The sequence below is a fragment of the Serinus canaria genome, chromosome 1A (genome assembly GCF_022539315.1).
Source record: "Serinus canaria isolate serCan28SL12 chromosome 1A, serCan2020, whole genome shotgun sequence".
Classification (NCBI taxonomy): domain Eukaryota; kingdom Metazoa; phylum Chordata; class Aves; order Passeriformes; family Fringillidae; genus Serinus; species Serinus canaria.
In genome coordinates, this window is record NC_066314.1 from 43,383,610 (window position 1) to 43,410,029 (window position 26,420).

A 26,420-nucleotide genomic window follows, 5' to 3' on the forward strand; every position below is an offset into this window, starting at 1 on the left:
CCCAAAAGGATTCCCTGACCCTGAACCCAGAAAATGAGGTGGTATAGAATAACCCCAGCTCCCAGCCACACCCCCCAATACTGCAAAAATTAACCCTGTCCTGGCTGGAACCAAGACAAATCCTTATACTTACACACTATGAAAAGTGAAAAATGCAGCCTCTGAAGAGTTGAGTGGACGCCGGTGTCATTCTTTTGCTATTCCTACAGTCTAACAGCAATACTCAATAACCTATTACAAGAGATTGCACAGGGTATTCTCACTCTCCCATCTTTTGTTGCAGTATTTTGAAAACAACAACAATGATCACAAACCAAATACAAACAAACAAAAACCTAGACAAAAAAATTCCTCCAGTTCCAGGAAAGTCATCATTATTGGATTATCAGGTAAAAAAATTTAGATAAATAATTGATCCTTCATAAATTTCTGGACTGATAATGAACTGAAAAAAAATATATTCAACCTAGAATAAATATTTTTGTTGTAGTTAACAAATTAGAGTAGGAATAAATACAGACTTATATTTACTTAATGCAAAGGCAATTTATTATACTAGTCTCTGCTATATAATATTAAAAAATCCAATTACTGCCTATTCCCGTTATAGAAATACAAGAGGCACATTGTCAAGGGTAACAATTAGAAGTTTTCAGAACTTTCAAAATTTCATTTTATCCTTTTTATCTGCATCAAAATACCAACCTAGGTGTGGATTGCAGCATTGTTAGTGATCAAAACTGCAAGCCAGAGTAGTATATATTAACTTTCACATTGAAAGAGTAAGAGGATATTATCAAGTAAGTGTTAAAGGATTTATAAAAAATTGTTTAAAATTTTTATATTAAATGTCAGTTTTATTTTAAACAACCCAAACCTTGAAAAACAATTTTCAAAGTTTCTTGTGCTGAGATTATTTAATGTTTTAACTTTATGGAAAAAATATTGAAAAACAAACCTTATCGAGAAGGGATCTTGGCAATGGTTCACAGAACCACAGAATGGTTTGTGTTGGAAGGGACCAAATATCATCTGGTTCCAATCCCCCTGCAATGGGCAGGCACACCTTCCACTAGTACAGGTTGCTCCAAGGCCCATCCAACCTGCCCTTGAACACTTCCAGGAATGGGGCATCCACAGCTTCTCTGGACAACCTGTTCCAGTTCCTCAGCACCTCCACAGTAAAGGATTTCTTCCTAATATCTAAACCTGCCCTTTGTTCAGTTTAAAACTGTTGCCCCTTGTCCTGACACTCTCTAGACATAAAAAAAGTCCCTCTCAGTTTCATAGCCCCCTTTAGATACTAGAAGAATAAATGTGTCCCTGAAGCCTCCCTTGCCCGGCTGGCCATGCTGCTTTTGCTGCAGCCCAGGATGTGGCTGGGCTTCTGGACTGCAAATGCACAGTGCTGGCTCATGACCAGCCCTTCATCCATGAGAACTCCACTGTCCTTCTCTGCAGGGCTGGTCTCAGTGACATCTTTTCCCAGTCTATACTCACATTTGGGATTTTCCCTACCCAGATGCAGCACCTTTCATCTGGACTTGCTGAACTACATAATATCCCCATGGGCCCACGTCTGGATGACATCTCTTTCTTCTGTTGTGTCAGCAACCCTGTTGAGGCTGCACTTGACCTCACTGTCAGTCATCAATGAAGGTACTAAAGAGCATCGGTCCCAAGAGTGAGCTTTGAGGGACCCCACTCATCACTATCCTCTACCTGGACATGGAGCCATGGGCTACAACTCTGGCTGTGTCCATCCAGCCAATTCCTTATCCACTGAATGCCAATTCATCCATCAAATGCCTCTTCAATCTGAAGATCAGCATGTCATGTGGGACTGCATCAAAGGCCTCACAGAAGTCTAAATGATGACATTTGTTGGTGTTCCCCTGTCAGCCGTTGCTGTCACTCCATCATACAAGGCCATACTGCTCAGGCACAATTTGCCCATAGAAAAGCCATGATGGCTACCTTGGCTGCCCTCCTTATCCTTTACTTGCCTCAGCACATCTTCTAGAACGATCTGCTCCATGATCATATTCCAGACACAAAGGTGAGGCACACCGGTCTGTAGTTTCATGGTTCATCCTTTCTTCCCTTTTTAAAAATGGGAGCAATGTTTCCTTTTTTCCAGTCACTGAGGGTATCACCTAATTGCCATGACTTCCAAACACAGCAACAACATCAGCCAGTTCCCTCAGGACCCTGAGATGCACATCTCAGGTCCCACAGACTTGTGGCTATTCAGCTTCATCAAATCATCCCAAACCTGCTCTTGGCTTATAATGGAAGGGACTTCACTTCCCCTACACATGCCCAGAGAAACAGCACTTCAGAGAAGTGGGACGATGAGTGGACCAGAAAAACTCTGCAATTAAATCCCAATAATAGCCTATAACTGCTGCTATGCTAAATATCATTGCACTGATAACACAAATTCAGGGTGCAGCCCCTCATGAATGGCATCCCTGCCAAATTCTTTCTATGATTCCAAGTGAGAAAAGTCCTTAGATTTGCTGGTCCTTCCACCCAGCAGTAAAACAGGTTGAGCCACGAAGGAGTAACTATGCAGAATATATTTTATGCTGATCAGGCACACACAACCATGTTTTTGGCAAAATATGAAAAGCATGTACAAAAGATAAGTTATTGAAAGACAAAATAAAAAGTATGCAGATTTTATTTGGAGTCCTCGCTTTGTGCTTCATCTTCTCCAATGATCTTATTTCTTGCCAAGTCCCCGCATCCCACCATTACCCGCTCCCTAGATGGTCCAAGATCTTCCAGCTGTTTTCTTTGTCTGGTTTCTAATTCTTCCAATCGCTTGCCAAGCAGGGCAAGCTCTCTTTGATGCTGCTCCTCCTTGAAATTTAAAGGAAAAAAAAATGTGGCTCTATTACATTTTACACATTTACAAGGGACCAAAATGAGCAATACATTCATTTTCTTTAAGGAAAATAAAAACTGTAAAGTCCAAAACATCCTTATTTGTTAAATTTTACTCAATGTTTCATGGATATTGTTCTGATATTCTTGATGAACAGAATCAGGAAGCTTTCTTCATTTGCAGATGCTCCTCCTCAGATGAAGGAGCGCACAAACCTGAGGTCTCAGTAACGATGAATCTGTAAAGTCAACCCGCTCAGCCTCAGCCAGAGAGATTTTTGCCCTCAGCAGCTCAGCCTAAGACGCTTTTGACCACACAAGAAATCAAGAGTAGTAATACTGCTTTGTAATAATGAAACCATGGTGTGAGAGCAGCAGTAGCATTTCTTGCTCAGAAGGAGCCATTAAAAGCCTCTGAGGGGAAGGACAAACTACGGAGAATTGGCTTAAAACTACCCAGTTGTTACATTCTGTAACGTATCCTTTGTCTTTCAAGTACTCCTTCCTATTGCAAGGAAGGGAACATCTCCAGATAATGCAAAATTTCTTACTTCTGTTCAAAGATGAAATACGCCTTCCTTAAGACTAAGGTCAGTAAAAAAAACTATTTCAGTACCCTCTTTTGCTGTATTATTTTCACAGCTTGTGATCTATCCCCACCTGAAGAAAAGAGAAGGATGCTGCAGGCCCAGGAGGCAAGGCAGACGACGGCGTTACACCGACTGGATTGAGGGACGGTATATCAGGATTCAGAATTATATTCCGGAATTCATTGTGCCGACGTTGCAAGTCCTTTAGCCTCTTCTGGAGTCGAATGTATTCTTCAGAGGAAACGTTCTGTCTAGGAAATAACAGATTTCTTATTGCTCAAGATCACTGTTTTCCCAACATAGCAGCACAGCTTTCCACAACTGCTCTGCTGTTTACCACCTCCAGTTCCTTCCTATCCTTACACAGAAGAACTGGAAGGTAGATCTCTGTACATTCTTTTGCATACACATCTGTCTAAATGTCCCTCTACATATTTAACTATCTGCTCTATTATAGATTAGAGTTTACATAAAATAAATTAAGCTTTTAATACCATTCACAGTAGTGAGTCAGAGAAGCCACCTTAATTACTAAAATCAAGCCCTCCATAGGGGCTCAATGAAGAGAGAAAAACCAACTTCATCTTTCAAAGAGGATGCCATGTCTATTTCTCTTACAATTCTGAAGTCTTCTTCACTTCCTTCTTTTAAAGGGCTTCTTGCAACTGTGCCTATCAGTATTTTTTCTCTTTTTCTTCTTGAAAAGACAGCCCTGCAGCTGTCTCATAAGCTCTCAGCTGCCCATCCTAAACAAATCTATTCAAAGAATTCTAGTGCAGTAAAGGCCATTAGACTGGACTCTGGTTACTAATCTAGGTAACATGTATCTTCAAAAATACTCCATATTTGTAAGTCATACCTTGAGCATATGTAATTATTCAAGCTAAGAACAAGAAAAGTTTATTACCTATTCAACACTTGATTTTCCTTTTCTAGTTCTTCCATCTTGGCTTCCAAAAGTTCTATTTTCTCATGCATCCTCCTTTGTTTATTGTCATTGAGAGTCTTTCTCTGTCAAACAGATGTTTCAAAAAGATAAGTAATACCTTAATAGATTAGATCCTGTAAAAATTAAATCTAAACTGTATGCGGTTTCAAGCTGTGACACTTGATATTATTTTCCTTCTTTAAGGAGAGATGCTGTGTTGTTTGAAGGTGCTTAGATTGCCATGCTGGGAAGCAGAAGAGATGGAAAATGATCCATAGCTGGGAATGAAAGAGGAACAGCTGCCAGTCACTTGTTGGTCAGTGACCAGCTGTACTAACAAACATTAACGGTATCTGAGAATAACAAAAGCCATCCTTTAAATGACCACATGGAAATGTGTATAAGCATAATCAAAAAAGTATGCTTCCTTTTTTCTGATTTTTGGTTTGGTTTTTGTGGGGTTTTTTGTTGTTTGGGTTTTTTTCTCATATTGATCTTAACTTTCCATGTCCTTAAAAGATACTGGTGTGTTTCATAACCTATGTTCAATGTAAAACACCGCTAATTAATCTTGAGGTTTTACCTGCCTTTCCTTCCAAACTATTTCATAAAAAGTAAGCTTAGGAGAAGAAAAAATTTTAATATTTCATCAAGGAAAAGTAGAACATCATTTTTCTAGTATCATCCTCGCTCATCAAGGGGTTCACCTCTTTAACAATCAATGCACATGTATGTGCAAAGAAAGCCTCACAAAATCTTTGATGGCATTATAACAAAGTTGTTGGCTCTAATATTAGTTTGCATGTCATTCAACCTATTTCTATGCTAATCTTAAAGAACCTAATGTATTTACTTATTATATACAGTAGATTGCAAATAAACTCTTAACATTGAAACAATTCTAGCTGGCCAACATGAAGTTGGCTGGATCATTCAAAAAGGAAGAGACAACATGCCTTTTTCTGAGCAACAGCAGCTCGACATAGCTTGTTCTTCATTTGCTTGTATTTCTCTTCATACTCTGTGATGCGCTGAGTAAGCATATGCTTCTCCTGCAGCCATTCCATACGCTGGTATTCTGAAGTCCTTTGGAAAAATCAGGTCAAAAAATCAAGAGGTCATACAATGCAGCACGTTCAGTTAATACCTTAAGGCTCTTAAAACAGATGCATCTTTTCACACCTCCTACTTTTATACACTTAAAGGATCTGATGTAAATTTTATTGGGTTAACAATCTAATTGTGACTATGACATTTGAACCTGTGCATTATCCTAGGATTTCTTCAACCATCAAATTTTGAAAACTGATTCCAAGAGGCTAATTGTTAGTGCCTTGTTAGATTAGCATGCTGCCAAACCACCCTGAGAAAATTCCTCAATTCAGATCAAACCATCACAGTAGAACACAAGAGCAGATGCCTATTCCAAACATTAGTTGTCAGAACTGTTGACAACTTCCTTCTCTGTTTAGGAGAGCAGGGTGCTGCCCTATGGTGTCTAACAGACTTGCTTAGGACCTGCTCCCAACCAGTACAAGCACCAGCTCAACAGGAAGCTCCCACTAATATGGTTTCTAGACAACATTCCAGCTGAACACACACCACCAAAGGCATATGTTATCTGTTTAGACTTTTGCATGGTTACAACACACTAAAATTAGGCTGTGTTCTCTAGCAGTGTATTGCTCTGTGCTGCCTTGTTTGTTTGGTCTACCTGCATTGTGAGTCAAAGCAGACAAGAATTGATGGCATATTGAATTACATTACTGTTAAAATTTAAAACCAAATGGTGAGATTCTATGAAGCAGATTTTAAGAAGACCAAGGCCTGGTATTAGTGCATCCACCACTACTCCAGTCCTGGGCAGATGCATTTTACCTACAGGGACTCCTGTAGGTCCCATGCATTTATGGAATGCATCTCCATAAATTTCTCACCAAACCACCTCTCCCTTCCCCACAGTAGAAGTATTGGGCATCATCCACTCTCACTTGGGAAACGGAGTCCTGGCCCCTGTGTCACCTGTCACAGCTCTTCTAGTTGATGCAGCATGCCTTGTAGCTCACTCTGGACTGCAAATAACTACTAGCACCCAGGAACCAACGCACTTTGGATGAGCACTGCTTAGCAGTAAAAGGATTTCAGCTGAGGCAATGGTTAAAAATGCTTGAGTTGGATGTGAGAGTTTCTAGAGGTGTTTTGTGTGTGGGTGTTTTTTTTCTTCTTGTTGTTGTTTGGTTTCAATGCCACTAATGCACTGTTCCCAAAATGCTAAACAAGTCCCTGTTTAAGCTTATCTCTGATCTGTATCAGGCTCATAGTTTGCCTTCAGCTTTTTTTCTCCTTTCACATTTTGATTTCCAAGCTTAAGATTGACACAGCCAGATACACAGCTGCTTTGCCTACTTATGCTCAGTGCTCAACTGGCACTATTTATCTGAAACTTTTTATCTTGTCTCATTTTTTGGTCCTTATTTCACTTCCTCTTGCTTTGGTCAACTTAACTCTTTGGTGTTCAAGCTCATGAGAATTTACTGAATTGAGGAAGGAGGTTCTATCACTCACAGATTCAAAAAAACAATGGGAACATGACCCAAGGCTCTCAGGGTAGCAATGGCACAGACCTGCAAGAATTAAATGCAGGCTACAAAGCTGCTTCATTTCTGCAGTACCAACCTTATCGCATCTCTCAGTACCTAAATACTTGTACAATGATCTCTGAGGACTGACAAGTTCCTTTCACTGCCTTCCCAGGAAAACCTAGTCCTGACTGTTTTGTGATCCATAAATATGTAAATGACAATGCCACTCTCATTCAAGTAACAGCAATGATCTCACTCAACATGTGAGTACACCTCCCTGAAGCAAACATCCAAAGCATTTAATGTGCTAGTGACATATTATTGCATTTGGACTGCAGAGTATCTTCAAATGTTGAATTGAAAAGCATGACTTAAACTAATGACAACGTAGCAATTGCAGTACCAATTAGTAGCAAAATAGATGTTAAAACAAAAGTTACATTATACACTTTGGAAATGTCATATTTAATCTGGGACACTGACTTTTTAAAGCACCCACCACACAATAATCCAGTACTAGTTAGACAAATATTTGGTTACTAAACTAGGAAATTCTGAAAAACCATTTCAGACTCACAAACTGATCTTTAAATTCCAGAAAAGTGTTCATTTCTACATGGAATCTGAATAAAATTTGGCTTCCTTCATCATTTATTGTCATACTTTGACATGCAGTCAGGCTTGTGCAAAAAAAGGAAAGTGATGATTTTTAGTTTTGATGAGAGGAACTAGAAGATATTCTATAGGCTTTTACTTACCTCATATCAGCTAAAAGTAGCTAGTGGGAAAGGGAAGGAAATATTCACACATATACTGACTGGGACTGTGGAACCCTATCATGCATAATACAATGCTTGAATGCTCTTTTCATGCATACAGCTTAAACACTCTTAAAAGAACTGTCTGAAACTCTATCCATTTATACCTATAGAAGTTTGACACCCACTTCAGTTAAGTAGAACTTCAATTTATGCAAGAAGTGTATCTCAGTAATCAATAATTAATTTTAACAGATACAAATGGAAACAAACTCCTGTTTTTAAAGCTGACATGAGGAAAGCTATTATACACACTATGCCCACAGAACAAACAGCCATTTTTTTCAACTGCCCAATATTTCCTGTTCATTTTAACTTCTTGACTTTAATCCACAGTTAAGTAATCCATATGAAAAGAACACAAGCAGCATGAAAAGTAAAGCCAAAAGAAAAAAATTACTTCTCTGTTTCCAGTTGAGCTTTCTCTGCCTGGGCCCTCGCATGCTGACATTCTTGTTTCAATCTCTCTATTATTTCCTTCAACTTTTGATTAGATTCCAGCAAATCTTTTTCTGATTGAGAAAGTGAGGCAAGCTGGAGTTGGATATCATTTATTTGCTACCAAAACAAAAAAGATTTTTTCTATTTCAGAAGGTATGCAAATAACCAGCAAGTGATTTTGAGATACTGAGACAATGCAAAATGGAGACACCAACTAGCTCTCTCTCTTCATTAGCCTTTTTTACTTGTTTCTTTTACTCAACAGTTTCTCCAGAAGCTTTACAGTAAATCACAAGACAAAGGGTTTATGTTGTAGTTAAAATGAGAAAGATAGGCAGGACGCTTCTGCCACCGAAGTGTCCCCCAGAACTTCAGAAATCACACGCTTCAGCCCCAGGCCTGAACAGAACTTAAGGACCATGAAATACTTAGCAGCAGAGCTGTGGAGCTTTCCAGGCTCTTCTGTCTCGTAACACACCAAGTGTTACAGCCAGCAGTGACTGTACCAATCAGTTCACAAAACAAGGAAGCACTGAAAAGTCCAGCCTCTGCAGCCAGCATACACAAATGATAATTTCCCTTTCCTTTTCCTCCCCCCACCAGGACACTTAGACCCCTCAATTTCTGATTTCTGGAGGAAAAGAGAATTGTCTCACAGTTCAAGTGCACACAGCTTGCAGAGTACTTTGATGCACAGCTATTGTTATTACCTACTAAATAATATCACAGGCAAGCAGGAGTTAAAAAAAATAGGTTTGATTTTCAACACTGCCATCAATTGACTCTGCAATAGAAATATACCTCTTTACACTAGTTTGTTCATTTATGAAACATCTGTTAAACACTTGAAGAACCTCAGATGAGAGACGCAGTGTAAATGCAAAGCATTACCTAGAAACAATTTATAAGTCTCCATGGCAACTGAATCTCCAGTTAAATAGTGCATAACCATATTCAATATACCAGTCTATAAACATTCAGCTTTGAAATCCCTGTTACCCACAAAATACATGAAGCAAAAAACTGTAATCCATTTATAGAGGTCCAGGAAAGCACGATTGATTTCTGAACACTTCTCCTTTAAATATCTGAAGTACACATTTGATCCCTCCAGGGGAAAAAAAAAAGAGCCTTAAAAATTCAATCTAATCTTCAAACATAGGACATGGTAACTACAGGAAAGAATGTATTTCTCTATAAAACATTATAATGGAATAAAACCTTACCTGTTTCAGATTAGCATTTTCACATTTCTTTTCTTCCAGCTCTTTTGTCTGCATAGCTTGCTGGTGAATTTTTAATCTAAAATTGTGTAAGACATCCTTATTTTTATCTAATTAAAACACAGATGCTATAAATTAGGACAAATCAGCCTGACAAATAAATCACGTTATTTGAAAGGCTAATAAATATTTAATGAAAAAGTATTGAAAATATATTTCTATTCATTCTTTGAATTCACATAGGAATAAGACTTTTGGAGTATGATTAATTTTATCATGCTAACCTTCAACTACAGTAAACTAAGTAAACTCCCAACCATAATAGCCTACCCAGAAATGGCATATTAGGGTCTCAGATTGCCAATTTCTACTATGGTGCCATTGTGGAATGAGAAATTACTTACTCTAACACTGGGGCTATGCCAGCAGCCAGCACTAAACTAGTTTTAACAAAGGTGTATTGCCAAATTATTACTTCAAAAGGGTCATTGAAAATAACACTTAAAGGTTTGGACGAAAAGGGTTACCATTTCAAACAGTTAATTTTTAATTCTGCACTCTTTTTTACATAGTGCAAAAAAATCTTGTTTAATCTACACTAATGAACACTTCATAGTGAAGATTTCTGTATCTAAGCTTTCATACTGTCTACTGTAAAGACATTAAGGGGGGAAAATGAAAAATTGATGCTAAGATTAGAAAAGTCACACTACCGCAAACGCTGAAGTTCCTTTTTGCTAGATTCTTCTGCCATCTGCACAGCACGCAGTTTCTCTTCATACTGATCCTTTTCAGATTGCCTCCAAGAATCTTGTTCCAGTTTCATCTTTTCTAGATCAGCTAATCTGTTTTCAAGTTCTAACCTAAAACATTATTCAACATACACACAAGAATCACTACAAAATGTCGGAAGTGTTTAGTTAAGAGTGGTATTTTTAAAAGTATCACAAAACAGTCCTCTTTTAGAAACTGAGGAGGAAATCAGGAGACATACTTTTCATTCTGTAAGGCTGCAATATTGTCAAAAACTTCCTCTTTGGCAGCTTGCACTTTACGAATTAGCTCCCGATCCTTTTCTACTAAAAGCACTTTATGACGTTCAACAGCTGCAGTAAGAATTTCCTTGTCAGACAGCAATCCTGCATTAAACATTAAAAAAAGTAAAACATGTCATTATTGGAAAGAACCTGCTAGGACCCTATATTCAAATAACTTTATAAATTCACAAAAGGGAACTAAAAATCTCAATTCAAACGACAGAATGAATGGGGGAAGGAGAAAGAAACAAAACACAAAAAACCAAGAAGTTTCTTGTATAATAGTATAATAGTTATATTTCCAAAACTTTTGAAAAGTAACCATTACACTGGCATTTCGTTAATAAACAAAAGTAATTAAACAGTTAACATTATTACAGATTGAAACTTCAGAGCAATTTATATAAACACTTGTGTCTGGATTTAAAAATTTTAAAAAGCGTTCCACAACAGCTATGCAAAGGTCAAGCAAGAAAGTTTTCATTTTCAGAAAAAGCTTACAGTAAACAGAAACTGGCTGTCAGTGAAACCAGTAACTGGGCTACAACAAATCTCAATTTTAATCCACCTATATTACCAAATGAGACATTTCTAAACCCATGACTTTATGGGCAGGGACAAATTATACAAACTTTGCAACTGACACCTGTATTCACTGGCAAATAAGCCAACATGCTCTAACAGTGACTCCTGGTTATTTAGCTAATTCAGCGATGCAAATGGAATTCCACAGTAAGTTCAGGTTAATTGAAATCTTGTCTGTATTCAGTTTCATATTTCATAGGGCCAAACACTTCTAGTTTGCAATACACTGTAAGTATATTGTCAATACACCACTTTTTCTTTGCTCTAAGCAAATTTACTATTAAAGCAGGTGAACAGAAGCAATTATTTCAGGAAGACAAAGGTACTATTTTGGAGCTATGGCCAATCAGTGAGGACAGTTCTCTTTAAAACTGTCTAATCGTGTAGTTGTGTGATTTAAACACAACTAGTACTAGAAAGCTTTGGCCTTTTCACTCTAGAAAGCTATTTCAAGTTGCCTAGATACTCAGCTGCATCAGCTATCTTAGAGCAATGTCTGTTTCCTTCAAAGAATGAGCTAGATACTGTATTTTGTTTCATGTGGCAGCCTTATGGAATTGGTATACTTTCCACAGACTCAGAATCAAAAAAACCCCCAACCACTGAAGCTCTGTGGCACAATACGGTTTCAAGCAGAGTATGAAAGACTTGAGACTTTACCAATAATAGAAAAAAAATAACCCTATGAAGTACATAATTTGAAACAGATTATGCTCAAGTTGTGTCAAAAATGCACTAATTTACATAAATGAAAAACTGCTCTCAATTGTTCTTTGCCTAGTAGAGCAAGTGAAACAACACAATTATTTCAAATACCAAATGAATTGTCAGATCTATGACCTAGACCAGAAGACTGATGGGGAGTGTTCAGAGAAAAAAACAGTTGTATTATTCTAACTGAAGTAAACAGATTAAATAATTACAAAATAATTTCATACGTTACCATCCATTTCATTTTGAATCTTGTTTCTCTCTCTTTCTATTTCACTCTTTGCTCTTGCTGCCTCCAGTTTGACATTTGTTACTTCCAACTTATGTGAATGTTTAAGTTCTTTTACCTATAAATTAGTAAAAACCAACATCAAATTAACTATAATAAATTTATATATATTTACTTCTGACTAAAGATACCTCAGAATCAAGATACAATAAATTTAATTTAATTAATTTAATCTCCACAAGTACATCAAAACAGTGATATCCAAAGCCATTACTTCCCTAAGAAATTTCAGTTTGGTAACTACTTATAGTCCCCCCTTATAGGCCTCCTGGAGTGCTACTCAAAATTTCTCAAAATCCAGATCTGCATAGTCTTGAAGTGCATTTTAAATCAAATACTGCTCTACAGACACATCAAATGGCCTCATAAAAGTAGGAGCTTTAAGAACATCAAATCAATGGAAATTACTGCTTGCACGGAAACTTTCTATAGTTTAGGCATTTGAACGCAGTAATTACACGGTCAATGCGAATTAAATATCTGGAGGAAAGCACTTATAATGAAAATCCATTCACAATGACAAATGTAATTACAACCTGCTCGCATATACAAGTGGCAAAAGGTTAAGAATGACACAGTAGCTTATTAAGTAACTACATGGAAGATTTAGTTGCTTATATATCAAGTTGATAACATTCAGGGCAACTTGAAAAGATTTAAGGTGGCTTTTTTAAGGCAGAAAATCCAGAAGACAAACATGCACCTGTGCTCAGGAATAGGTTTGAGTGGGAGCAGAAGCACATGGAGGTTACTATAATAAAGCTTCTATTTTCCTCCCTTTAAGAAACATGACTGTAACATTTTATTTTGTCCTGCTTCTGGAGGGGAGCACAGAAGACCAGTTGATACAAAAAATAAAGACTAACAATATCCTACATATTCTGGGGAAACGACTGAGAAATCTTTACCAGAAGTTTTCCCTTCCTATTTAGCATTCATGGGGGCCAAGTAGGGTATATTACATAAAGAGGCTTTAAATAGTGGTATAGCTATACCTTATTCTTATGGTAAATTAGAACTTTTTTTAATGAATGACCAAAATTAAATATTTAGCACTCATATATATGCACTGTAAAAAGATCTCAAAAAAAAAAAAAAAAAGGAAAAGCATACAATCATAAAATAAAAACCTCTACGATCTGGTGCCAACCCAACAAAGTTACCCAAATATGTTTTAAGACAATGGTCAACTTAAAATGCTGTGATGCAATTCTGTATTGAACTGTTTCTGTACAAGCTATGCTGTCATTAACGAAAGAAAAAGGCTATGCTAACGTGATTACTCTGCTTCTAATATAACCTAAATCTCCATAAGTAACTCCAATGCAGCTTGCTTCCTGTAGCTAACACAGCCCATTTAGAGGATAGTTTTCAAGACCTCCAGGAAAAAAAAAAAAAGGTAGAAAGATCAGTTTTAGGCTGACTGTTTTCATGAACATTGAAAACATGAATATAAAGATACCACTTCACAAGTCTTGTTCTGTTCAGGAAAAAGATCTAGAAGAAGGAATAATAAGAACATAACCTCAGTCTTTAGAGATACTTTCAGGTATGACATGTCTCCTGTAAAGTCATACATTCTTCATCTTTTAACTGGAACTGAGAGACAAATTCCATACCTATTTAAAGTCACAGCAGATGACACTGTTACTTTATTTTTTGTCTAAAATATAAGCAGAAAAACATAACAGGATGTGAAAAATATATTTTAGATACCACAAAAGTACTTACTTGAGCAGCTAAGGAATTGACTTCTCGTTCAGATTTGTGGAGTTTGCTAGTTAAGAGAATGTTTTGCTCATGACTTGTCTGCAGCTCTTTCTCAATGCGATCAACCTGTAGTTCAGCAGACTTCTTTTCTGCCTTGAATGAAGGAAGTATTTTTAAGATTTTTGGACCTGTGTTGCCTCTTGTTACTCATTTGAAATGTTTGGTTGATCTGGGCTTTAAGATACTACTGTCTCGTTATAATATGTAATATTTATATATAATAATTCATCTTTGCTCATATATTCCAATACAATAAGGGTCTTGAACTTTACTGGGAAGTCACAATTATTTTTACTAACACCTTCTACACAAAATCAATCCCTTTTTCAATCCTCCTTGATAAGGAGTGGTGGTAATCTGATTTAGGAGGCAGCAGGTGTGCATACCAGTAAATAAAAACAGTGGTATAAACAGTGTAACTACAATTGGTGTTTAAAAAAAGTGCAATATGCTGGCCTATGCAGTTATACTGATGGAAGAATTAACATCCTGGAGAAGAAATAAAATGCAATTGCTGCGTTATGGACTCTGATCTTTACAAGACAACACCCTGATCTTTACTGAATATCAAAAAGGTAATCTAATACATGATTTCACCTTCCTTTTTCTAAACACTTCTGTTTTCAGCAGGGCTCTCTTTAAAGCTGTCTAAGAAGATTACAGCACTTTTTAAGTTGAGATCAGAGCATTTTGTAATTGAAGTATACAGCACTGATAATAGTATAAAAGAAAATGAACCATCTATCTGCATGCTGCAACTGTGTGAAGAATCTAGATGAAGAGGCTCGCTGCCTAGAGAGGTAGCAAGGACTGACAAAAGGTCTGAGGACAACAGACAAGGAATACAGTGGAATCCTGGGAAAAGTGCAACAGCCCAGAAATACCAAGGAGAGCAACAGCCGAGTACTAAACAACTGCAGTAATGTGGTGGAGAAAGAAGAGGCATAGGTAAGCAAAAACGATAACAGATGAGGAAAGGATTAAAGAGAGGAGTATCATGTGACATTTTTGAAAAGAATAAAGAATTTACTGCAGCAGATTATTAACTTATTAGTTTCTAAGTCCAGCTAAGTGGCAAGTGCTGACATGACCTTCCTACTGACTACAAATATGGATATGACTTGGATGTTTTGAAAGGATAATCATTCAGCACAATCTCTCAGTCGAGAGACTTTCCAAACTGGCAGTGCATGACTCCTAGTCAACTACAATCTGACTTTAAATCTGAAATGTAGAAATTCAAATTGCGGAGTCAATGGCAAAATTATCAGTGATTTCAGTGACAGTTCTGTCAGGCCAAGTGCTATCCTTACTACACTCTACAGGGAGGCAAAATAAGAAAAGAAAATCTTACCTCTAGAGATCGCATCATGGTCTGCATCTCAGCTAACTGGCGCGCTTGTACTCTTTGAATATTTTCTGCTTGCACAACACTGTTGTGTCTTTCTGCTCTTAGTTCTTCGACTTCTGCTTCTAAGGCTTTTAATTTCTGACACAGTTGTGCCTTTTCTCTGGAAAGTGCCTCCACACGTTTACTGTCCCTTGTGGGATCAATGCTAAGCAGCTGATTATGGAGTTCTTCCTTATCTTTATCCAGTCTTGCAATCTGATAGTTGTTAATCAGAAAAATAAAAAGTTCTTACATTGGTGGTTAGGTGTCAGGCAGCAATAATTACAGTAGTTAACAATTCAGAAAAGAGCAGCAGTGGACATTTAAACATTCATTTGCTTAGAGTAGGAAATTCAAAGCAAGACCACCTGAATGCCTGTTACTAGTGTGGTCTTTTTGAGAACACTAGAGTGCAACACTGATTGACGTCCTCATTAGCAAGCTGGATGAAGGTATGGAGTCACTTTCAGCAAGCTTGAGTGTGACACCAAACTGGGGGGAAATGGTCAATCTGTTGGAAGGCAGAACTGCTATCCAGAAGAATCTGGACAAGCTGAAGGAATGGACAGAACTGGATCCTCTTCAATAAGAGGAGCAAGACATGCATCTAGATGGAATAATCCAATGCAACAGTACAGGCCCATAGCAACTGTTGAGGAAGCATCTCCATGGAAAAGGATCTGGGGGTCCTAGTGGACAACAAGCTAAACACCAGACAGCAGAGCACCCAATCCAATCCTGGCAGGTTGGCAGAAGGATAACTAGCAGATCCAGGAAAGTGATCCTTTATCCCCTTTCCAGTACTGGTAAAGTTCTACCTGGAGTTGGTGTCAAGTCCAGATGGCCACTAAGGTATTCAGAGGGTGGGGGAACATGACATATAAAGACAAGCCGAGAGAACTAGGCCTCAGCTCATAGAAGAGAAGATGCACAGCAGTGGGAAGAGAGGCAACAGGTACAATTTGGAACATGTGAAGTTCCAATTATGTATTATGAAAAAAGTTTACCATGACGATGATTAAATACTGAAAGAGTCTGCCCAGAAAAATTATGGAATCCCCATCCTTGCAGATATTCAAGGCTGGACACAGACCTGAGCAACCTGATCTCATTACCCTTCAATATTTTAAACAAGACTTTGGAGTATAAAGAGTCTCTTGCAACTTATCTTATGATTCCACTATTTTATAGTTACAACAGAACTCAAATCTGCTAATAACTCCAGACAGCCAACATGAATGGGTCCCAACAGACTAGAAACAACAAACAAACAAAAACCCAACCCAAAACCTAATAACAACAACAACAAAAACCCCAACTCTCTCTTACAAAGTTGTACAAAAGGTACAAGCCAATCTGGAGACTGTAATTAACAAACATAAATTCATAGATTGTTACACTTCAAAATAAGTTACATGGAGTGAATAAAATAGTGGGACCAAAAGAGTGAGAAAGGTATGTAAGAATTCTCTCCATATTTGGAGATTAGTCCAAACTCTGATCTGCAGCAGTCCTTTAAAAGTTTCACCAGCGTTCTCTAGGAACAAACCTGATTTCTGCAGCAAAAGCCCTCCAAATGCCTTTTATGAGGAGATTCAATTGCATTGTATGCCCAAGCCATCATTTAAGAATTAGGATGTTTTTATAGCCACCTTGTGCAAAATGACATGGAATGTTAAAAAACCTTTGAGAGAAACCAGATCACACTGTGCTCTGGGCTCAAGGTGGCTGCATTCTGTGTAAGTGTGCTAATTAGCTGCAGGACTAGCAAAAACTCAAAAAGCCCATGAGAGAGGCAGGCTGTAAAGCAGCATGCGGGTTTAGCTCCAAGAAAGACAACTGTTCTGTTCTTAATGCACTACATTTGCAAACTTGGATTGATTTTCCACGTGATGATTGCTTTGATTTTTGTCTGATGTTTGGAGTAATACATTCAAACCTGGCATCTTAGAATATATGCTTCCAGACAAAAACTTAAATGGATATGCAAATGACATCTGCAACTCATTTACAATGATGTATCTATTTAAAACGTAAATAAGCTGACAATTAATTTAGCTACCTACACTTTCGAAAGTCCAAAGAAGTGAACAAATGTTTTTTTCAGGAGCTAACACAAATGAAATAAAGTTACTGAAGTTTTCAGTATCCTTTTGATTATCACTATCTTGATCCAAACTAACATTATGACAAGTACATTGCAAAATGTACCTTTTTCTGCTATTAATAATATATCATCTTTGATATGTTGCCACATAAGTAATTTAAAGCCTAAACTTACATTGGTTACTCAGATAATTTAATTATTTCAAATTAGCATCATGTCACAAATCACAATTGTGATTAAAAACAGCATTAAGCAGACGTCATTCACCAGAAAGCAAGTTATTCTTACTTTTAATAGCACAAATAATATTGCAAACCATCACTGAACAAATCTACAGAGGCAGCCTTAGGCTAAGTCACAGAAGTGCTTTGAGAATTAAGAGAATAGAAACAAACATGAAATGCAGTCAAACTGACAACCCTTCAAGCACCAACAGTTCTACAATGTTCAAGCAGCTTTGTCAGAGAAACTTTCTAAGCTACTATAATATTCTACATACCTCAGTCTCATATTTTATTTTCTTCTCTTCTAAAATATGTGCATGTTCTTCCTTTTGATGCTCAAATTCTGATTTCAGAAAGGTATGGTCATAACGAAGTTTGTTATATAGTGTTCTGTATTTTTCTACTTCCTAAGTTAGGAAAAAAAAATTAAAGTTTTTAAATTTATTTCTTTTAAATGTCCATGCAATGTTCCTACTACTTCATAAGTTATCTTTGATTAACTGATTGCTGGCTCCTCCCTCTTCCATGATTTCAACTTTCCCTGCCTGGGACAACAGTACCAGAGAAATAACTTTGCTCCCCTTTCAGTTTTAATTTCCTAAGGTTTTAGGAACAACTATAAAGCAGCAATCACTACTCGAAATAAAATAAAATTTCAATACTTATGACTTACATTTTCTAGCTTCTGATAACGCTCTCTCATAGGAGACTCCAATTCCTCATACATTTTTGCTTTTAACTGTTCTAATTTTTGAGGAGTTAGCACCTTAAAACAGAAAAGTATCACAAATTAGTCATATTCAGTTATTTACACTGTGATAGGTCACAAAGACAGGAATAAAGTATTTCAAATGTGTTTTTAGGAATTTTACTTGATTTTCTATGTTTTTCTAAAGAAATTTCAATAATAGTTACAGAAGCAAAAAAAGTATTAGTGAACTAAAAATATTCTGGAAAGATGACAGAAGCATTTGGAATGTCAGCATTTATCATAGAAGCAACACAAATTTCAGGCTGAATTGCCAAGAGATTTATCTCCTTTGTGGGGGATGGGGGAAGGAAAAGCAGTCTCACATAAAAGATAAAGAATTAATGTCTAAGCTAGACAGCAAGCTGAACAGCTCAAAACAAGCAACACCAAACAATTATTTGCAAAGCACATTAGATGTGTGTTCTCCAACAGATACATGGGCACTGGTTTGAATGAAAAAAAAACATCAGGAAAGATTCCTTGCTTTAAGCTCCATTCTGTACAGTATTTTGTAAAATTTCTTGGTATGGTTCACACAGCAAACTATCTACCAAGGAACAGTTTAAAACAAAAAATTTCCTCCACAACTATGACATAGTCTTATATATTCTGCTTTTCTTTCACTTATCTGTACCCTGAAGTCCCTGGAAACTAGTCCTAGATATGGTACTGAGGTACATCTCCATTCAGAGTCTGGGATCTTTTGGTTAGAGATGATATTTGTTTCCTAAGAACATGTCCTGCATTACTTTAAGGAAACAAGCAGTTACATAGAGTGTCATCCAAATTATTTTAAATGTTAAGGAAGGAGTTTTTTTGTTTGATTTCGGTTTGGGATTTTTTTAAGAAAGAAGAAAGCTGTCATCACAAAGAGAAACAAATATCTATTTTTCTAGTCACTTATCCTAACAGATTTAGGCACCTAAGTTACCCTCCAAGAGAGATGATTGTCCCCTTAACAGCAGAGCAAGCACAGATAGAGACTGAGAGTCTTACACAGCACCTAACAGGATTTGGATGATTCAGTTAAACAAGGAAACATTATTTTCAACCTACAGTCACTCTAGAGAAGAGCCATTACTTGGATTGGGTGAATTTCAAGACATTTGATATATATCCAAGGTGAGTATATGCATGTTGCATTAACAGAAAAAGATGCATGGTCCTACTACAGGATAAAAATACAAACCAAGTCCTTCCAGTAAATTATCTCACCTGCTGCTTCACTTGTTCCAGCTCTTGTGTTTTAGCCAGCAACTGCTCTTGAAAGTCAGCAAGAAGCTGCTGAAACTTGTCATGTACAGTCTGTTTTTCAACTAACAGCCTTTTCAGTTCATCTTGTGATTTGGTATAATCCTCTTGCAATCTGAAAGATAAAATACATATTTACTTTATATTCACCTTTTAAAATTAGACCTTAAAGCTCAAAAGACTCACACACAGAAGCAAACATATGGACACCAAATAAGAACTAAGCTATTAATATCCTCTTTCTGTAATATACTGAAAAGTTATCCCACATTTATAAGCACAAAAAGTGCTGCAGAAACATCACCTGCAACATCTTAAGGTACTTTGAATTGTTTATTTTCTAATATGAACAACATTCAAATCTCTCCTTACACACAGGAATAGCTAACACACATCTCACACATACAAATAAATCCCTTCCAACATTTAGTTTCAACTTTTAACAACTCAAGGAGAGAAATCTGTTTAAATTGATGTACCTTAGATGTTCTGCCCTTAGAGTTTGGTAATTTGCTTTGTGGTGTTCACTTCGCATTTTTTCATCCATCAAAAGTTTTAGTATTTCTTGTGAATTAGCTGCTTCACCACTTTCACCCACAAGAGGAAGGAGGTTGCCCAAACCATCCATTTTATGAGGACCGTTCACGATGAGTATGGAGAAGACAAGATTATTGTATAACTAATCTACAAGACCATCCACTCGTTATGCTGACATCTCAGAAGATCAAGACACCTGAACAAATACAAGGACATGTAATTAGCATTCAAGTACATTCACAGTTCAAAGGTCTCACACACTGCTTTTGCTTTAAGTACAGAAGAATCCTGGTTCTGCTTTAACACAGATTAGAAAGCTTTACTGAAAGTGCAACTCTTCTCTGCTCATGCAGCCTGCCCTGAGAAGTAATAGCACTTCCAGGGGCATAGAATACATTTAAACATGAAGGTCATTTGAGTCAATACAAAATAAGAACAAGCACTACTATCTGAAAGATTACATGACATGTTATTTTTACTTATGCTATGCACTGAGACTCCAACCATGATGCCCTAATTATGCCTTTTTAAACAGTTCGAGCAGAAGTCACAGACAACAGACACACAGCTTTTCTTACTACTTGTTAAAAAGTCTGTCACACTGCCCTAACATGCTGTGTTAATCAACACACCAGTATTTCAGCTGGAAGAAAAGCAGATAATTCTCTACTGAATTCCTATCAGGCCCTCTCTGGAGAAGAACTAAGGTATCAGGGACAGCCTGGAAGACACCTGCCCACAGTTCAGTCCTGAAACATGTCACTTCCTTATTTTCAAAGCTTGTGGTGGCTTGTGACCTTTCCAGAAAGACTTTTGCAAACCGTGATAATATCAGATTGGTGGGAGGAAGGCTGCAAATCAAGAGCTCCTGAGAAATAATGAAGTATTCTAATATGCCTCATTAGTGCTTTTTGATAGTTGAAGCAATAGGTATTCATCTGATCATTACTGACACTTCCACAGGATCTGGGGGAGGGAGGACTTTAACTGAATTTTAGGGAAGATACAAAGATTTGAAAACAACTACTCTGCCATTTTAGCTTTTTGCATAGCTGGACTGATGCCTAAGAAGTCCATGTCTGCAGTGTGCAAAGTGTACCTTTGTATAAAGTAAAACTCAAACAGAAACAATGATAAATCCCTACCATCACTACAAATACCTCACCTTCTTTACATGCACAGTTGCATGTATATTTTCTACCACTGCACTCTTTCATGGATGTATCTTAAACACTTACAATTTGATTTTATAAACCCCTGAACTATAAGCAAGATGAAAATCTGAGGAAAAAACCCATTCCACTAAGACATGATAATGTCAAGAAAGTGTAAATGTAGGACTTTCTTTCCCATTTTTCCTTTCTCCATTGCTAAAATGAGAAAAGGTCAGAAAAAATCTACCACTTATCAGTCTAGGCAAAGCAACAACAGGAAGTTTGTATTCTGCTTTACCCAAATTTGCTGAGAGAATGAAGAGGAAGAAATCAGAATAAGGAACGTTCTCCTCTGTGGCTGTCCTAAATGTACAAACAATTTCAAACATTAATGACACAGGTTTTGAAGACCCTTCTAATCAATACAATCACTTTTTCATCCCTGAATTTTGTTGGCTGTTGAGAAACAAAGGAAACAGCAACGTTCAAACTCTATATAAAGACATTTTCAATTGTTAAATCAACAGCTGGATGAGAACAGGTCAGTGATGCTAAAGACAATAAATTATGTGAGAGGAGAAAAAGCTCTGGTACACAGAGAAAATTCAAGGCAGCATATCCCTAAGAATTTCTAAGCATATAAATAGGGTTAACATGATCACTATTAAAAGCAAACAAAAACCCCACACAAACAATAAGAACAAACCAAAACAACAAAAAAACCCCAACAACCAGGCAACAGCACTTTGCTTTCATTTGTTATAGATACTAAATGTAACTATCAAACTGAAAGCCAAAGCTCAGAATTAGGAACACAGCATTTAAAGTCAGATCTGAATCCTGCTGCTTACTCGAGTAAGCAGTATTTATGAAGTAGCATAATGGAGATAAAGTCAAAGACACCAAGAAAACACTACGTTTTCTGAGACAACGTCTGCCAAAAGGTAAGCTGGAACACAGCCTTTTCTACTCTCTATTCCAAGCTGCTGCAGGTGAGAAGTATATTCTCTCCTCACAGCTTTCGTTACTATCAAAAAGTGCACAAATTACAAAGCAAGACGCACACCTGGCCATGTATTCATATGCATGAAGATTTCATGAAAAAGATAAAAGGATAAAAGAGAGAGAGATAATTGCAGCTGACAAAACAATGCTCCAGACTGCGAAAACCTGTTGTAGTTAAGGAAACAAAACTCTTTTGGCTTGCAGGGACATCTAGCGGCAAATGTAATGATTTGCATTCCTGGTGACAACTGTGAAAGAGCCAAAGATGTCATTACTTCACGACAGCTCTTTCCTCGAAAACACAAAGAGCAGTTAGTAATATTTAACCTATTCACATGCAAAAAAAGTTTTCTTGTTCTGGGGTTCTTTTCCCCACATTACAAAATAATTTCTGGCAGTAAACTGCCAATAGTCATCAATATTTAGGGATAGCAAGACTTTAAGTACATTACCAACCAGAATCTCTTCTGTGCTAATGGCTAACAGTAGTTGCTCACAGTCAGTGAACACGCCTTAAATAATCTTCAAAATTACACAAAGACTACACCCATAAGTTTTGAGAAATACTTTAAAAGAACACTAGGTTCTTCCTCTCTTGGAGATGTGTTCAAGAAGTGGAGAAGCATAAAACATACTTTAAAGAAACTAAACCCGCCATTATATCTATACTTAATTCCACATCTACTCATTTGCTAAATTTTATCAAGCTATCAAACTGCAAACTTGTATCAGTCATCCCAAATTCATACTACGAAACCTTAACATCATTTCCCACAGGTATAAATACAAAGGCATTGGTGCAGAGTCCTGAAACCTAGGAAATGCACACTCTATAGGTAAAATGGTAACATTGTAGAATAACTAAGTGAAATAAATAAATTACATTTCCAATAATCACCTTTGTTTTGCCTTTTTTCTCCAATTATTTCTCCTCCTAAAGAGAGAAACACTGCTGAATGACCTACTATACATCTCTCCCCCTCAGAGCTGCACATCATGAAAGGGCTTTTCTTTTGCAAGATTTTTCAGCTATATTATTTTAACTTTTTCTTTGCTACAAGCTCTTAAAAGTGAGAATACTTGCATTCATAGAAAAATATGATATATCAATATGATATCAATTTTTATGGCATCTTGTTTACAACGGGAAGGCTTCCTTCTTGTTCACCTGGCATAACCAAATAACATAACTGCACCATGTATTGGTCATTCCCCTGAGTGCCATATATAACTCACTCATGGCTCTTTTCCATGCCACACTTAAAACACTTAAATTTATTGTGTTTGAACACAGTTTTAAACAGCTAGATGATACAATGAATATAATTTTGCAACAAAAAAACCTGACAGTATTTAGCCTTGTGCCAGGTTTTGCTCAAGCAGTAAAATTCTCAGTAAAATCTGTGAAAGTCCAAGAGCTTCTTCACACAATTCATGGTCTAAGTCCTCTGCCTGCATCTCTCACAACTCCAGACCTCTTCATTTGCACTTTCTTTTTTTGCTAATCCAATTAGCCAAGATCTTCTGAAATAATGAACTATTTGCCTGAAAGAGTGAAAAACTCAAGGAAAGCACAGCCTCACTAAAGCAACTCTTCAAACACCACCCCTTCTCATCCCTGCTCAAGAGTCTACAGTAAGACCAGATAATGATCTAATACAAAAGTGTAATCCAACACAAAAGCTCACTGTCACCAGGAACGGGAGGGTTCCACTCCTTGTTTCTTTGTCCCCATTCCTGTGTTTGTCATTCATCAGACCCCTTCATGAACTGTTTTAACTCAAGAAGCCAACACACTCAAACGAGCAGAAGACACTCAATAGTTTTTCTGTGAGGTCAGTGAGTCACACGAGCTCATGGAAAAATCCAGCAAGAGACATCATCAGTGAAAGTGGGCAGCTGGTACGGACTAGGGGAAAGGAACAAAGAGCCAAGCAAACAGACAGGAGGAGGAGCAAGCCTTTCTCCTTTCAGGAGCAGAGAGCTGGCACAGCACAGAGCTCAGATGTTCACAAAATCACAGCCTTGGACTAGATACCCAGATTTTACACAGTCACAATTCAGTGAAACAAACCCTATCTATCTCAAACAACTATGCAACACATTCATAACAGATCAGACTTCCCATGAACATAAAGTGTGTAACAAAAAACACCCCAACCCCCTACTATATATTTTGAGAAATGTGACAGCACACCACATTTTTCTTTAACAGTCCATATTCTACTGATCTGTCATCAGCAACTTGCAGCAGTCAAAGCAATCACCTTAAAAAAAAAAAAAATCTAGGGAGGCAAAACCAAAGAGAAATAGGAAATCCTTAGTTAGAGAGTTCCATAACCTAGACACTGCTCAGATGTTACTGCAGAGAAAACACTGAAAATCAACACTTAACACTTTTGTGCACCTAAGTGCAGAAATACTGGAGAATATCTGTATGACAGCTGCTTTACAGAAGACATCAAGCTCATACAAACTATTACCACTCCCTCCACAACAGTGTTCCAGGTCAAAGTTTCAACAACCATTAACCATATATTATTGCAGTACCCATCCCTATACACTGGGACATGGTACCACCCTCTCAGTTTCTGTCTTACACTACAGATCTGATTACTTATTAGGTGAAAAACAACAAAAAAGGTTCTCTCTTAACTCAGGGTTAAAATTTGTGCTTTAGCCACATACACTACCAAGTCAACCTGACAACAGTTACTGATCAAATTGAATTCTGAATGGGAGCTACACCTAAATTGAGCTGTAGCCAAAAGCAGCCAGTCTCCACACACCATATATGTTTTCCGCTGTTTTTTCATGGCAAGAAACCTTCGAACACACATAAACTTTCACTCACTAAAATCTCATTCAAAGTTCTACTCGGGCATACAAACGGCTGCTTTTTCGCAAGTACAGCTATAGTCCACAAACAAAAGTCTTCTGAAAAATCACTTCCCTTTCACATGGACTCAAAAATCGAGATGTTCAAGGAGGGCATAGGTTTCACATTGGCGTATATATCCCACACCTCCTGTAGGCAGAAACATGATTTTATATAGACTCTACAGAACGTGGACGAAGTTTGAGTGAGAGGCCAAGCGAGCCGCTTAAGTCACTGTGACCTTTTTGCTGGGTTTTTTTTTTTTACTTTTAGACAGCTCGGTCAGAGGAATAACACTAACACGGCTAACACACATCCAGAAGCACAGAAAAACAGTAATTTTCCTCACAGCGAGAGCGGCTGAGGATCGCTGGTGGAAAGCAAAGCAGACAAGCGTAAACACTTGAATGCCTGCAGCGAGCGAGCTCCTCCTGTCCCTGAAGTGTGCCAGGCGATGGCGAAGGCAGCAGGCCCCAGAGGCCGCGGCAGGCCGCTCCCGGAGCTGGAGCAGCGGGCGCGGAGCGGCGCTGGGCTCTCCGGGCGGGGGCCGCGGGGAGCGCGCGGGGCCGGGCACAGGCCAAAGGGCGACCTGCCCGCCAAGAGCTGAGGCCCCACGCACGCAGAAGGGCCGCAGTCAGCCCAGCCGCCATCAGAGCCCAGCTACCCCCTTACAGCCCGGTCCTCCGCTCGCCCTGGCTGCCCCTGGCACAGCAGAACCCCCGCCCACAGCCCTGCCAGGCGTGGCTGCCGCCGGCCCCAGCGATTTAAAAATGGCGCCTCTCACCTCCCGCCGGCCGCGCCGCTGCCGGGACCCGCGGCGCGCGGGGCACGCTGGGAGCGTTGCCGGGGAGACGGGCGGGCTCCGTGATGGCGGGCCCGGCCCTCAGGGCGCCCTGGGTGCTCCCCCCGCTGCTCTCGCCCAGAGATCGGCTCCTACCAGCGGCTGAAACACTATAAGCACGATCTTCTCGTAAACATCCTCATTTTCCCTCTAAAATCTCTTTGAATGAAGGAAGAGATTGAACCTCCTGATCGGTATTGGCATTCCTCTAATAAAGCTAACAGCGCTTTCATAAGGATTAAAATTGTTTTCAATGAGTATATTAGAAGGTGGGTATTGGTGATGACACACATTCCCAAAGAGAAAGCGACAAAAAAAACCCCAGGGCAAACGTCACATTTGGCAGCACGGGAGATTGCAGCTGCAGTCGCTGCCCACCCTGAGGTGGCTGCGGGCGAATGAAGAGTTTAGATCCG

General features: G+C 38.2%; 1 protein-coding gene across 2 annotated transcripts; it reads right to left on the reverse strand.

Annotated features, from left to right (window-relative positions):
- Positions 1-2,567: 2,567 nt before the first annotated feature.
- On the reverse strand, positions 2,568-26,020 carry CEP83 (centrosomal protein 83). Of its 2 annotated transcripts, none has more exons than XM_009086978.4 (16): positions 25,948-26,020; positions 20,069-20,322; positions 19,554-19,704; positions 18,261-18,353; positions 17,863-17,994; positions 15,221-15,472; positions 13,828-13,959; positions 12,040-12,154; positions 10,469-10,613; positions 10,188-10,337; positions 9,478-9,553; positions 8,211-8,368; positions 5,367-5,496; positions 4,390-4,493; positions 3,553-3,733; positions 2,568-2,868 (listed from the first exon to the last, which is right to left on the reverse strand). In XM_009086978.4, exons 2-16 carry the CDS (start codon positions 20,215-20,217, stop codon positions 2,686-2,688), a joined length of 2,151 nt encoding a protein of 716 aa, XP_009085226.2. In that variant the 5' UTR covers positions 20,218-20,322; positions 25,948-26,020; the 3' UTR covers positions 2,568-2,685. The 2 variants fall into 2 exon arrangements, with proteins under 2 accessions (XP_009085226.2, XP_030094383.2); XM_030238523.2 differs by lacking the exon at positions 25,948-26,020 and adding an exon at positions 25,513-25,657.
- Between the last annotated feature and the right edge of the window lie 400 nt (positions 26,021-26,420).